This window comes from Phalangium opilio, unplaced genomic scaffold (assembly GCF_054372755.1).
Source record: "Phalangium opilio isolate 3A_F unplaced genomic scaffold, DU_Popi_V2 ptg000101l_1, whole genome shotgun sequence".
Classification (NCBI taxonomy): domain Eukaryota; kingdom Metazoa; phylum Arthropoda; class Arachnida; order Opiliones; family Phalangiidae; genus Phalangium; species Phalangium opilio.
This window is the reverse complement of record NW_028324204.1, coordinates 2,820,831-2,835,515: the sequence shown is the minus strand read 5'-3', so window position 1 is coordinate 2,835,515 and position 14,685 is coordinate 2,820,831. Positions and strand designations below refer to the sequence as shown.

Below are 14,685 nucleotides of genomic sequence, written 5' to 3'. Positions count from 1 at the left end.
AATCACTTGGCAGAGACTAGAGGTCGTTAACGTTTAGTTACAGACTCTCAATGGGTATTTTAAAAACTAGGTTTCATTAAAATTGAAATTCCAAATTATAATTTAATACTTTTTGTTTGATACGTTCTGGGGTTGGCAACCAGTCTGGGTGAGTATGGGGCTAAACTTTACTTTAGCTCGCGCATTTTAAGTACAGTTTTTTAACTTTTTCAATAAATATCATTTATTCATAGTTAATTATAGGCTAATTGGATAAAATTAAGGTTCGGAAACTAATTAAAATATATATTTTCCATGTTTTTAATATTTTACCCTTCATATTATAGGTTGGGTTTGGTTAGATTATTTTAGTTTTCCAAATAATATCACACCTTTTCCATAATATTGTTGTTTATCTTCATTTACGTCCCAAATAATATTACGCCTTTTCCAAGATATTGTATTTTGTTATCATCATTTAAGTTCCGAAATAATATTGCCCCTTGTCTAAAATTTTGATTAGGTTGAGGTTAAGTTAGGTTAAGGTTTGGTTTGGTTAGGTTCAGGTTTGGCCGTCCTTTAAGGGTTATATTTTCAGAAATCCTTCAAATAAACTCTGCCGATATGGACGACAAAAGCTATGAAAATATTGATTAAAATAGTTTCCGCAACTTAAATGTAATTAATTAACATAAAACTGGGTGCTACGGTCCATTACATTCAATTCTGGCCGTGTCTGGGTACATTTGTCAACAGAAAAATTTGACATGCTAATATCACACATCCTGTGAACTCTGGCCAACATTTCCTATCCCTGGTTCATTTTCAGCTTCAGAGCAACTCTCTTCTTCTAACAATACATCATCAGCTTCAGATTTAGAGTCTAAATTACGAACTACCAAAGAGTTTCAAAATAAGCTAATAATCTATAACAACAAATTGGTATTATCATAAAACCATTCTACTTACCCGAGACGAAATGCATTGAACATTGAAGGGTTGTTCTCTTAAGGACTCAGGTCCAAGGCCCAACTTTTGTAACCAAAGGTTACGTCGCTTAGCGGATAATTTGTACGATGCTTCTCCTTGGTATTCGAAAGAAGCGCGTTATCTGTTTTACTTGAGCAGCTTCTACAACTCTTCTTCGGAGCTGGTTCAGTGTTAACGCAGAGCCGAACTGAAATGAATTTGGGTTTGGGTGACTCTGTATTTATGACATCTCATGTTGCCCTCTATTGAATCTCTCAACAACTATCTTTAAATTTATTACTTAAATAATATAATTTTTTTTTAATTATAATAATCATGTTAGCTAATTATAATTATTTAACTTTAAATGAGTATGTTTCATAGATTTAAATTATGAATTGCTAAAAATATTTCGCGCGCGCTACGCTCTCTACTCTCTCTCCTCTCCCGCTTACAAACGCGCGCTACGCTCTCTACTCTCCCGCTTACAAACGCGCGCTACGCTTTCTACTCTCCCACTTACAAAATCCAGCTGCAGCTGGTTGGCGCGCGTCGGGAAGGGGAGGGTGGGGTGGGTGGGGATCCACATACGTCTACCTCTCTCTACTCTACAGTCTAACTTAACTCGGGTTTTGTACTAAGCGAGCGTAGCTTCGTGGTATCACGCGCGGGCGCCTTCAATGGCGTCTCGTATGGATTGGGACATCGCAGGATCGAGGCCCGGCACCGACGGGAAAATAATTTCAATTGAAATAAAATACGTTACGCCACCTTTGAGGTGTAACGTAAACTGCGGGTGAATTTCGAGTTGAAAATTCGCGGGAAATTTAGAATTCGAAATATTCATTTATGTCAAAATTCATCAGGTCACAACATTTCCAGTCACAACATATCCAGCCAGCCGTCCAGCCAACAGAGATCGGAACAATACGTTTTCCACTCTAAAGAGTAGTAAAACGTAAAAATGGACTAAAAAGAAGTCAACAGTACATCATGGTAAGACAATATTTTCCGAAATGACTATAATTCGATCTTGTGTAACTGGAATATCTTCTTTTAGGTCCAAAAAATTCCCTTGCCAGTGGAGGGTGAAGCTGAGGTCGTCGATATTCTAGACTTCCACGGTATTGAAGTTGCCGCCCCGTTAACAGACGCATCGTCTAATCCATCGCCAGTCAATCCGCCGTCATCGCTTGAACCGTCAATCGTACCTTACCTAACGGTGGAAGATCTAGATCCACCGATCTTACCAAGCACCACCACAACCTTCGAGTCGCCCCATCATCTTTTGATGTAAACCCTCGAAAAAGGACCAAGGTGACAGGGTTGGCTGAACCTAAAAAAAGAAAAACCAAACCCATTGTCGAGACGCCAGAACTTCAGCGGCAGATAGATCTAGATGAGATCTTCCAATCGATTATTGGTGCTCCCATCAATTGATTTTTACAAATACATGTAAATTTAAAAACATAAAAAGAAAAATCTTCATCTTCTATTTCAATTTGTACTTCAATTTTTAGACCTACATTTTTAGCTTCGAGATTAGAATGTAGGAATTCAGTTTCTACGCCAATTTCAATTACACTTCCATAAAAAATTTCTAAAGTTTACATTTTTACCCACGGAGTAGATTGTAGGAAATGGAGTGTTCTTTTGATGGGGTGAATTCAAGTTTTAAGAAAAACATGGCTGGTATATAAACCCTGAAGAACCATAATTATTTCATTCTGAGGTTCAATCTAGTGAGCTAAGTAATTGTTTATTCTGTGCTTCAATCTAGTAAGACAAATAATAATTTAAAACTATGTTTTCGTGTGGCGTATGTGCTAAACAGTTTAAAGGAAAATATACGTTAACGAGGCATACTCGCGAACAGCATGATGGGGTGAAATATACCTGTGATACGTGCGGGGTAAGTTTCGCGCGTGTAGGAAATCTGAGGCGTCATTCTCGTATACACTATGCAGAACTGAAGGAATCATCGAAACCCCTACCTCCGCCGAGGATGCTTTTTCCGACGGTGCCGAGGAGATGTTAGCCCTAGGTGATGCGGTTCTTAGTGCTCGATATACTCCTAAAGATTGTCAATCTGACTTCGAACTTTTTATCACGCCACTTATCCTTAGTTTGATTAAGTATTTGAGTGGACAGTTACTAAAAAGAATAGGGATAAAGTGGAATATTTTAATTCGAGTTCGCTATGCTAAAGTTCTGAACAACGGTGATGAAGTTGAACACATTCCGTACATCCGAAGTAAAACGCAAACGACTCTATTAGCAGACCAGTTTCAAAATCAGATGGACGAATGTGTACAACAAATTACGCATCAAATGCATGAATTCCAGGAATTAGGAAGGAATTGGGTTATCGACCGTATTTTGTATCTCCAAGTGGATGTTATAAAGTATTTACCCCTAGTCGGCGGATCCTATATAAGAACCCCCGATAGAATTCGTGATACAAATAGCGTGCTCAATATAAAGTCTGACGATGTAATGTGTTTTAAGTGGGCATGCTTAGCCCACCTTCATCCGGTCGATCAAAACGCGAATCAAGTTTCAAAGTATACCCTTACAAAAATCTTCTTAAGAGTTCTAAAGGAATTTCTTTGGAACCCTACGGAGCCCTTGGGATCATTTTCTAAAGAAACTATTTCCAAAGACTTCCTTGGAATTTCCTAAAGAATTCTTGAGATAAATTTCCAAAGAATGTCTTGGGATTATTTTCCAAAGACATTCTTTAGGAATTCTAAAGATAAATTTCCAAAGAATGTCTTGGGATTATTTTCCAAAGAAATTCTTTAGGAATTCTAAAGAAAAATTTCCAAAGAATGTATAAGGTTTATTTTCTAAAGAAATTCTTAAGGAATTCTAGAGATAAATTTCCTAAGAATGTCTTGGGATTATTTTCCAAAGAAATTCTTTTGGAATTCTAGAGATAAATTTCCAAAGAATGTCTTGGGATTATTTTCTAAAGAAATCTTTAGGAATTCTAGAGATATATTTATTAAGAATGTCTTGGGATTATTTTCTAAAGAAATTCTTTAGACATTCTAAAGACAAATCTCCAAAGAATGTATAAGGTTTATTTTCTAAAGAAATTCCTAAGGAATTCTAGAGATAAATTTCCTAAGAATGTCTTGGGATTATTTTTCCAAAGAAATTCTTAAGGAATTTTAGAGATAAATTTCCTAAGAATGTCTAGGGATTATTTTCTAAAGGAATTCTTTAGGAACTCTAGAGCTAAATTTCCAAAGAAGATCTAGGGTTTATTTTCCAAAGAAATTCGTTTGGAATTCAAGAGATATATTTCCAAAGAAGGTCTAGGGTTTATTTTCCAACGAAATTAGTTAAGAATTTTAGAGATGAATTTCAAAGGGCCAGATATATTGCAATTATGCTTTACGTATAATTATCTCAAAATATTTTTACCCAAATTGTTTAGCTAAAGTTTTCCTTAACTTAATGGTTAAAAAATTTAAAAAGTTCGTTTCACGAAGGCTTGTTCCGTAGCTAAGGCTCAGCAAGCGCTGAAATGAAATGTTATATTTACATATTTTTTCTTATTTTTTGCCTTTAATAATCCGTGAGGTGTTTATGTAAAGGATAAAATAGATTAAAAGTAAAGTAAGAGTAATTAAAATCGTTGTTTAGATTTACATGGAATCTAAGCTGGCAGTCGGAATTGTTGCTTAATTCTCTTATGGCATGTTTTATCTTTATTTCGAGCGTAATTAGAGTCCAAAATAAATATTTTTTTAGAAATATTGTAGAGATAATTAGGTTAAACGCGTTTCTGGTACTCACAAAACTCTCAATGAATATACATCATTAAATTTAACAACAACGTCTGGATCTACTGCTTGGCCATTAAAGCCTCCAAAACCCACTTAGTACCCTACAATTGCACAAGGTTTAAACTTTCCGCCGTTTACGGAGGTTTTAAAGTCTGACTATATAAGCAATTTCACACTGCATGCGAGAACTTCCCTCGCTGTAAGGGGTGTAATTCAGCATATAAGAACTGCACTCCCAGTATTGGGATATGGTTCTGCATGTGAGAACTGTCCTCGTTTCTAGGGACTAAATTAATTTACCCCGTAACCTTCTCTATATGTTCCCCAAGACAATTCCATAGATATTTCCAAAGACATTTCCAAGTAAATTCCCAAGACCTTTCCCAAGTAAATTCCAAAGATATTTCCCGAGTAAATTCCAAAGATATTTCCCAAGAAAATTCCAAAGATATTTCCCAAGAAAATTCCAAAGATATTTCCCAAGGAAATTCCTAAGGCATTTCCCAAAGAAATTCCAAAGATATTTCCCAAGGAAATTCCTAAGACATTTCCCAAGGAAATTCCAAAGACATTTCCCAAGGAAATTCCAAAGAGGTTTCCCAAGAAAATTCCAAAGATATTTCCCAAGAAAATTCCAAAGATATTTCTCAAGATATTTCTCAAGAAAATTCCAAAGATATTTCCCAAGAAAATTCCAAAGATATTTCCCAAGAAAATTCCAAAGATATTTCCAAAGTAATTTCCAAAGAAAAAGAGGCCAATATTCCCCAATTTCCAAAAGAACGCCTTAAGGATTTCCAAAGCAATTTCCCAAGGAATTTTCTTAAGAGTTCTTAAGAAGATTTTTGTAAGGGAAACAGTACGTGAATGAACTAAACTGCTCGGACATTAGTTTTCCCTTCACACTCAACTCTCACAACTTAAAGAAATTTGAGGTGAAAAACAGTCTCTCGACTAACGTGTATGCCTGGGAGACGGAAGTTTTTCCTCTCTATATTAGCGATGAGAGCGTGATCGAAGAAAGGGAAATCGACCTTCTTCTTTTATCTGACGGTGAAAAAAAACATTATTGCCTCATCCGAAATCTCAGTAGACTTCTGTCCCACTTCACATCTCACAACGGTTGCACTTACGTGTGCAGACGATGTCTTCACAGATTTTTGGGGTTGAACGCGAAACGAAATCACACCGAGCACGTTAAAAATTGCTCAATCCATGATCCGCAAAGAATTAAAATGCCTCACAAAAACCCCGTCCTATCTTTTGACAAGTTTGAATGGATGCAAAAAGTAAATATATCTATTTTTAAAATATTTCACTTATGTTAGTTGTTATCATTTATAGTGTCCATTTAAAATTTACGCTGATTTTGAGAGCATTTTAAATCGATATCAAACTTGTACAAACAACGAGACTATCTCTTCTACCACGAAACTTACGAAACACATCGCCTGTGGATTCAGCTACATTGTGTTAGGCCCAAATGGTGTGTCACTAAATTCTCATCGTAAAAACTTATCTTTCTAAGAATAATATTTAGGAGAGCCTAGTGCGCCCGTAACGTATCGAGGTTTAGACGCCGTCCAAATTTTTATCGAGAGTCTGATGATGGAGGTGGAAACCATAACCGAGGTCCTGGAACAGAATATTCCAATGAATCTAACCCCTAGCGAATTGGGAATTAGTAAGAGGGCAACCCACTGCTACATTTGCAGAAAAATTCTCACTGTTGAGGACTACGGTGTGAATGATCATTGTCATCTGACCGATAAGTTTTATTTATTACTTAATTTCTTTGTTCCGTATTTAATTTCCCCTGATTTTTGGCCGATTCCGAGGTCGGACGCACAATACCTGCAACCTCAAAATGCAACTAGGTAAGAAAATCCCCGTGATTCTACACAACTTATCTCGGTAAGTTAATTCCACATTCTTAACAGCGATCATTTTAACTGTTATTTCTCTTTAAAGGTACGATTCCCATCTTATCCTCCAAAAGATTGGTCTTTTCAAGGAGGAGAAAATAACGGTCATCCCTAACAATACCGAGACCTATATCAGTTTCGGGTTTGGGAGATTACAATTCCTAGATTCGATGCGATTTATGCGGGCTTCGCTGGACACCCTTGTTCAAAATTTAGCTACTGGTGGAATTGATAAATTCAAGATCCTTAGCGCGTCATATAACCCCGATCAAGTATATTTAGCTCTCAAGAAGTTGCCTTTCCCATATGATTATATGGAACGATTTGAGGAAACTGAACTATACATTAACTGATGAGTCTATCTCTGAGGCAAGCTACCAGCATGCTCGTGAAGTCTGGGAGAAATTTGGAATTAAGGTAATTTTTATCTGTTAAGGGGGATGATATTTTAATATTTATAATTTTCAGGTGATCTACATGACACATATGTCCAAATTGACACATATGTCCAAATTGACACATTACAACTAGCATGTGTGTTCGAAAAATTCAGGACAATGTGTCTCGATTTCTATCGATTGGACCCCGCTCACTCGTATACCGGACCTGGCTTGGCTGGCAGGCTGCGCTGCTGATGACGGATGTAAAGTTGGATTTGCTCTTAGACCCGGATATGCATCTATTCATTGGTAATTTATTTGAATATGTTTTCATTTATTATATTTACAAATTTTCACGTTAAGAAAGGGGTATACGTGGCGGTGTGAGTCTAATTTCCAACCGTTTTCCCGAGGCTAATAACAAGGATTTGCCGAACTACGATCCATCCAAGCCTAGTAACTACATCGTATATCTTGACCTAAATAATTTATACGGTAATTTATGGATTATTAATAAGCTAAAATGTTCTTATAATCTTATTTTCATTGTTTACAATAGGTACCGTTATGAAGGACTATTTACCCATGAATAACTTCAATTGGATTGATGAGGACAGCGATATTTTAGCTGATAGCAAGACGCCCGATCTTCTGTCTTATACCGAGAAGACCATTCTGAACACGCCAGACGATTCACCCCACGGATTCATTCTCGAGGTGAATTTGGAATACCCCAAGGAATTACACCGTTCCCATAATTGCTATCCGCTAGCACCAGAGACGAGGGAAATAACCACCGATGAGTTTTCCTCATACTATAAATCATTGATGGAAAAGAATGGTCTCCCCCTGAAAGACACTCTACCTAAACTCGTACCTAGTCTGGATAACAAATGCAACTACGTCATACACTATAGGAATCTAAAATATTACCTTTCGAAGGGTCTAAAATTAACCAGAGTACATAAAATATTATGGTTTAACCAAGGCCCTTGGTTAAGCCCTTACATAGATTTCAATATGGAGAAACGGAAAAACGCTACTAATTCATTCCAGCGCGACTATTTTAAACTGATGAGCAATAGGTACCAAAAGGCTGATCAATATTCATTATCTTTGTTATTAATTGGACGTCTAACAGCGTTTTTGGTAAGACCATGGAAAATCTACGGAATCGAATAGATTTCCATCTCGTACAAACCGAGGAAAGAGCGGTTAAAAAGGCATCATCACCAGCGTTCCAAAAATTCATTATGCATCATAATGAATTGGTCGGAATCCAGATGGTTAAGAAAACTTTAACCCTAAATCGACCCATCTACACTGGCTTCTCAATATTAGATCTTTCCAAATTATTTCTATATCGATTTCACTACGATTTTATTAGAGAGAAATACGGAGATAAGGCCATTCTTCAATTTACTAATACTGGTTTGTTAATTTATCTTAAATCCCCCCTCCTACCCCCACTAACTTTATCTTCAATTCATAGATAGCTTAATGTACGACATAAAGACCTTAGACGTATACGCTGACTTTAAGGAGCACGCAGATCGGTTTGATTTCTCCGGTTATCCGAAATCGCACCCTCTTTTCAGCGATGTGAATAAGAAGGTCCTGGGTAAGATGAAAGATGAGATGGATGGAGTGATAATAAAGGGTAATATTTCCGAAAAAATTATTTTCTTAATCATGTTTACACCTCTACCCTTATTAGAATTTGTAGGGTTAAGACCTAAGCTTTATTCTATTCTATCAGAAAACGGTGAATAGAAAACCGCAAAGGGAATCTGTCGCCGCGTCGTCAAACGATCAATTCATCATGCTGATTATCGGAAATGTTTATTTGGCGAAGAAGAAACGACGTGCAGTATGAAAAGGATTGTGAGCACTAAACACAATCTGCGTACAGTTCACCAAACCAAAAAGAAGTTATCCGCTTGTGATAACAAAAAATATATCCTCCCAGGAGGAGTGCGCACCCTGGCATATGGGCATTTCTTTATCGAAAAATTTAACCAAAAATGTAAAGAATTAAATATAAAACCGTGATAAACTTGAAATTATAATTTTATTGAAAATTTTTTATACATAAATTATTTTATCATATTATCGCTGGCGTTTTTATCCGTAGAAAACCTAGATATAGTGAATGTAATATAGGCGTGCTCTAGAGTCAGAAGATGACCACGAAAATTGAAAATAAACTTTATTTTGAAAAATTGCTTAAATATTTTACACTTTAGATATGATTCATACTCCTTTTCAGTTTTATTTTATACACTTTAGATATGATTCATACTCTTTTTCAGTCTTATTATATACACTTTAGATATGATTCATACTCCTTTTTAGTCTTATTATATGATTATTGAAGCGCTTCGCGATCTTCAGATCATTTTGTCGCTGCCTCCGGGAAAACCCATCCAAAAAGCTTTTCGTACTTTTCTTCGAACTTCTATGTATAATATACAAGGCACTGTATTGACCGCAAACTTTACTATCTAGACTTTGTAGCTGTCTCCCCCCATATGACCATTTCTTACAATGTTCCAATAAAAATAATCTTACACTAGGTATAAAATATGGTGGTAAGCCGTAGCTATCGAAATAATAACCGACACGTAGGGCGTCTATATAGATGGAAACCCAGTGCGACCCCCTTCTATTGGGCTGGTCAAAGTTTATGATGAGAGACATGGGATATTGGGAAACCTTATGAGGTAGCCTATCCGAAGCAAAAACGCCCAAAAAACTCGGGGTTTTTGATAGGGCGGCGTAATTTAAATCTACTGTGTTTGTTGCTGACATTAATAATCGACAATCACGTTTCTATTTTTATCAACTTGAATTAGGCTTTGAAACTCGGCGTAAACGATGCAAACAACAGCTTCGGGTAAGGCGGTCGCAAAACCTAGATCCAATCGTAATTGACCTTGTTTAACAATATTCCAGAAGTTGGAATCACTAGCCGAAATATCAGGGGTTAAATCGAAGGCATATAAGGTGTACCCGTTAGCGTACTCGAAAGGGGATATATCGTTACCATCGTCCTTATAATGAATGTTACACCCTGAAAACAAGGTGTGGTACTTTCTCATAAACAATTTTTTAGTAAAATTCGGTGTTAAGGCTTTAGAAGGTATCTGATCGTTATCCACATACAAAGCTAAATGATTCAAATTGTAATTTTTAAAGTTAAAGGGGTTATGGGTGTAGCTACCCTTGAACGCCTTGTTGGAAACTAGACCGATTATGACGCGAGTAAGGAGGGCACCTAGATATATATGGTCGAAACTCTGACTCTGCGTGTACGCTGACAAAGTTTTCGTTTTTATCTCGGTACGCGTAAAATTATACTGGGCAGCACCTCTAGCGAGAGCAGCTTCATGCGCCAATAATATTTTAGGTGCCAGTTTAACCTTGCGTACATTTATCCCATCTTCTTTAAGCAATATTTTGCAACCCTTGAGGGTCGCGGTCTGTTTAAACATCAGCACAAATTCGTCTTTGTTTCTCGAGAAGCTTATATTAACATCCACAGCATTCACCAGATATTCGGGTATATTAAACACATCGCTAAATACGGGACAGTAAAATTCGATATCCACAGATTTTTCGACGGCTTTCTTTCTGACAAGGAAACCGCTGCCGGTTAGATCATCCATCTTACCCGCCTCGTCTTTAGCCCAACCAGCGCAAGACAAATGCGTGTTTTTAGCGGCTAGTCCATAGTTTAGAAGGGATTCGATGTAAGCGCGAAATGAGTAGTTGTTTGCCGCCGGCGTTACGAGGGTGGAACCAAAATAGATTTCACAATTTCGCCATAAGGAGTGAGCCGCGTTATTTACGAGAGCCACCACAGCGTCGTCCGGTAGAATCCCGCCGTCATCTTTGGTCACACTTAACCGGGTGTAATGCATTGTTTGGGATAAATCCATGTAATAATCCCCGTTTCCGGGGATGTGGTATTCGACGGTAGAGCTGTCATTGAGCGCTGATAGAGGTTTATACCAGGTCCATTGTCCGTGTTCTATACTTGTCTGGGTAGGTGTTGAAGCAAAAATATCGAGTTCACTCTTCAGGGCTCGAACGGAGAGCATTTTTATCGCGAGAAAATGTCTCGTGGTTTCTTCTTTGCTCCCTTGAGAGTAACTGAGAGTCTTTTCAGCTTGAGCCTCTTTATAACGCCCGACCCTTTCTGAGGGTTGATGATATTGTCCATAGTCTCGTTAAATCGACGCTTGGCAGCCGATTTTTTATTCTGTCCTTCGGCTACATCGCCTAATATTTTATACCCCGTCGTAGCGGCTTTAACACCTAGATATTTAGCGCCTTTAACTAATAACGGTCTGGCCTATCTAAACAAGCCCTTGAGCAAGCTCCCTACCCCGTGGCCTTTTTGATGTGGTCTACCAGAAAAAACGCTCGAAACTCCTCCACCCACCTGGTCAAGGTAATACGACCGGTACTCGCAACGATGACCTAAGACGTCTGGTTTGGGCATGGTCTAAAATGTAGTTTACAGGTTGTCTGTCCGAACTCGAATGCCGTCGGTTGACCTAAACTCGTCCTTATATCTATTTCTAACGTCTCGAAATAACGTTTAGCAACTTTAACATAGTGAGGTGAATCGAACGTTTTAGTGACTATAGAGCCATGGGGTTTATCTTCAACAACGACAATACGAAGTAATGGCGCTATCGTATCGCCTACTAGTTCATTGCTTACTATATCGGAATAGACAAATAGCTGATCCGTTATAAAGTAATTTAATCTGGCGGGCACGTCGCTTCTTAAATTTATCTCAGATTGATCGGGAGGGCAAATAAGGGGCATAAGATCCTCGTTATAACCTAGTAGTTTAGATAGGACCGGGGAAAAGGCTATCGACGTGTTACGTCTTACAAATACAACCACGAGATTGGTGAGGGGGTCGCTGATTAACTGTATTGAAAAAATTCCACAGAACTACAATTCTGGCCCACAATATGTGGTTAAAATTTCAAAAAGATCCATTAATTAGTTAATTTTATAAAAAATAAAGTTGCTAAGGGTGGTTTTCATTTCCATAAAATTCATCACATCTTTTGTTGAAAAACAGGAATTTTTCCCATAGAAATAACATGGGAAATTTTCTGAAAAAAACGATCCTGTGGCCCCGATATTAGAAAAACTACAAGTTTGTTAGACTTGAAAACGGTTTTAAATGGACGGTACAACACCTAACATTCCGCTAAGCAATTTTCATTGACTATAATTAAGTCTAAGTATGTTTAAATTTAAATTTTCAAAACCATTCCAATCTGCGATATTTATGCAGTGTAAAGAGTCAGTCTATGATGTTAGCACTTTTAAAGCTATTTGGTTCAAATTTCGTGGTGGTTGAAAAACAAGGGAACCTAGCTTTGTGTGAGCTAACAAGTTAACTTGGAAAAGGTCCCCCACACTAATAAATTATGTTACCAACTGCCTTTGGTACTTGTGGGTACTTGTAGGTACTTGTGGGTGCTTGTAGGTACTTGTGGGTGCTTGTAGCTACTTGTGGGTGCTTGTAGGTACTTGTGGGTGCTTGTGGGTGCTTGTAGGTACTTGTGGATGCTTGTAGGTACTTGTGGGTGCTTGTAGGTACTTGTGGGTGCTTGTAGGTACTTGTGGGTGCTTGTTGGTACTTGTGGGTACTTGTGGGTGCTTGAAGGTACTAGTGGGTACTTGTGGGTGCTTGTAGGTACTTGTGGGGGCTTGTAGGTACTTGTGGGTGCTTGTAGGTACTTGTGGGTGCTTGTAGGTACTTGTGGTTGCTTGTAGGTACTTGTGGGTGCTTGTAGGTACTAGTGGGTTCTTGTAGGTACTTGTGGGTGCTTGTAGGTACTTGTGGGTACTTGTAGGTACTTGTGGGTGCTTGTTGGTACTTGTGGGTACTTGTGGGTGCTTGAAGGTACTAGTGGGTACTTGTGGGTGCTTGTAGGTACTTGTGGGTGCTTGTAGGTACTTGTGGGTGCTTGTAGGTACTTGTGGGTGCTTGTAGGTACTTGTGGGTGCTTGTAGGTACTTGTGGGTGCTTGTAGGTACTAGTGGGTGCTTGTAGGTTCTTGTGGGTGCTTGTAGGTACTTGTGGGTGCTTGTAGGTACTTGTGGGGGCTTGTAGGTACTTGTGGGTGCTTGTAGGTACTTGTGGGTGCTTGTAGGTACTTGTGGTTGCTTGTAGGTACTTGTGGGTGCTTGTAGGTACTAGTGGGTTCTTGTAGGTACTTGTGGGTGCTTGTAGGTACTTGTGGGTACTTGTAGGTACTTGTGGGTGCTTGTTGGTACTTGTGGGTACTTGTGGGTGCTTGAAGGTACTAGTGGGTACTTGTGGGTGCTTGTAGGTACTTGTGGGTGCTTGTAGGTACTTGTGGGTGCTTGTAGGTACTAGTGGGTGCTTGTAGGTTCTTGTGGGTGCTTGTAGGTACTTGTGGGTGCTTGTAGGTACTTGTGGGTGCTTGTAGGTACTTGTGGGTGCTTGTAGGTACTTGTGGGTGCTTGTAGGTACTTGTGGGTGCTTGTAGGTACTTGTGGGTGCTTGTAGGTACTTGTGGGTGTTTGAAGGTACTTGTGGGTTCTTGTAGGTACTTGTAGGTACTTGTGGGTACTTGTGGGTGCTCGTAGGTACTTGTGGGTGCTTGTAGGTACTTGTGGGTGCTTGTAGCTACTTGTGGGTGCTTGTAGGTACTTGTGGGTGCTTGTGGGTGCTTGTAGGTACTTGTGGATGCTTGTAGGTACTTGTGGGTGCTTGTAGGTACTTGTGGGTGCTTGTAGGTACTTGTGGGTGCTTGTTGGTACTTGTGGGTACTTGTGGGTGCTTGAAGGTACTAGTGGGTACTTGTGGGTGCTTGTAGGTACTTGTGGGGGCTTGTAGGTACTTGTGGGTGCTTGTAGGTACTTGTGGGTGCTTGTAGGTACTTGTGGTTGCTTGTAGGTACTTGTGGGTGCTTGTAGGTACTAGTGGGTTCTTGTAGGTACTTGTGGGTGCTTGTAGGTACTTGTGGGTACTTGTAGGTACTTGTGGGTGCTTGTTGGTACTTGTGGGTACTTGTGGGTGCTTGAAGGTACTAGTGGGTACTTGTGGGTGCTTGTAGGTACTTGTGGGTGCTTGTAGGTACTTGTGGGTGCTTGTAGGTACTTGTGGGTGCTTGTAGGTACTTGTGGGTGCTTGTAGGTACTTGTGGGTGCTTGTAGGTACTAGTGGGTGCTTGTAGGTTCTTGTGGGTGCTTGTAGGTACTTGTGGGTGCTTGTAGGTACTTGTGGGGGCTTGTAGGTACTTGTGGGTGCTTGTAGGTACTTGTGGGTGCTTGTAGGTACTTGTGGTTGCTTGTAGGTACTTGTGGGTGCTTGTAGGTACTAGTGGGTTCTTGTAGGTACTTGTGGGTGCTTGTAGGTACTTGTGGGTACTTGTAGGTACTTGTGGGTGCTTGTTGGTACTTGTGGGTACTTGTGGGTGCTTGAAGGTACTAGTGGGTACTTGTGGGTGCTTGTAGGTACTTGTGGGTGCTTGTAGGTACTTGTGGGTGCTTGTAGGTACTAGTGGGTGCTTGTAGGTTCTTGTGGGTGCTTGTAGGTACTTGTGGGTGCTTGTAGGTACTTGTGGGTGCTTG

The 14,685-nt window shown here is 39.1% G+C and overlaps 1 protein-coding gene across 1 annotated transcript; it reads right to left on the bottom strand.

The window, feature by feature from the left end:
* Positions 1-9,860: 9,860 nt before the first annotated feature.
* Positions 9,861-11,153, bottom strand: LOC149630949 (uncharacterized protein F54H12.2-like). Its single transcript, XM_089851151.1, has one exon. It carries the CDS (start codon positions 11,151-11,153, stop codon positions 9,861-9,863), a length of 1,293 nt encoding a protein of 430 aa, XP_089707277.1.
* Positions 11,154-14,685: the final 3,532 nt, after the last annotated feature.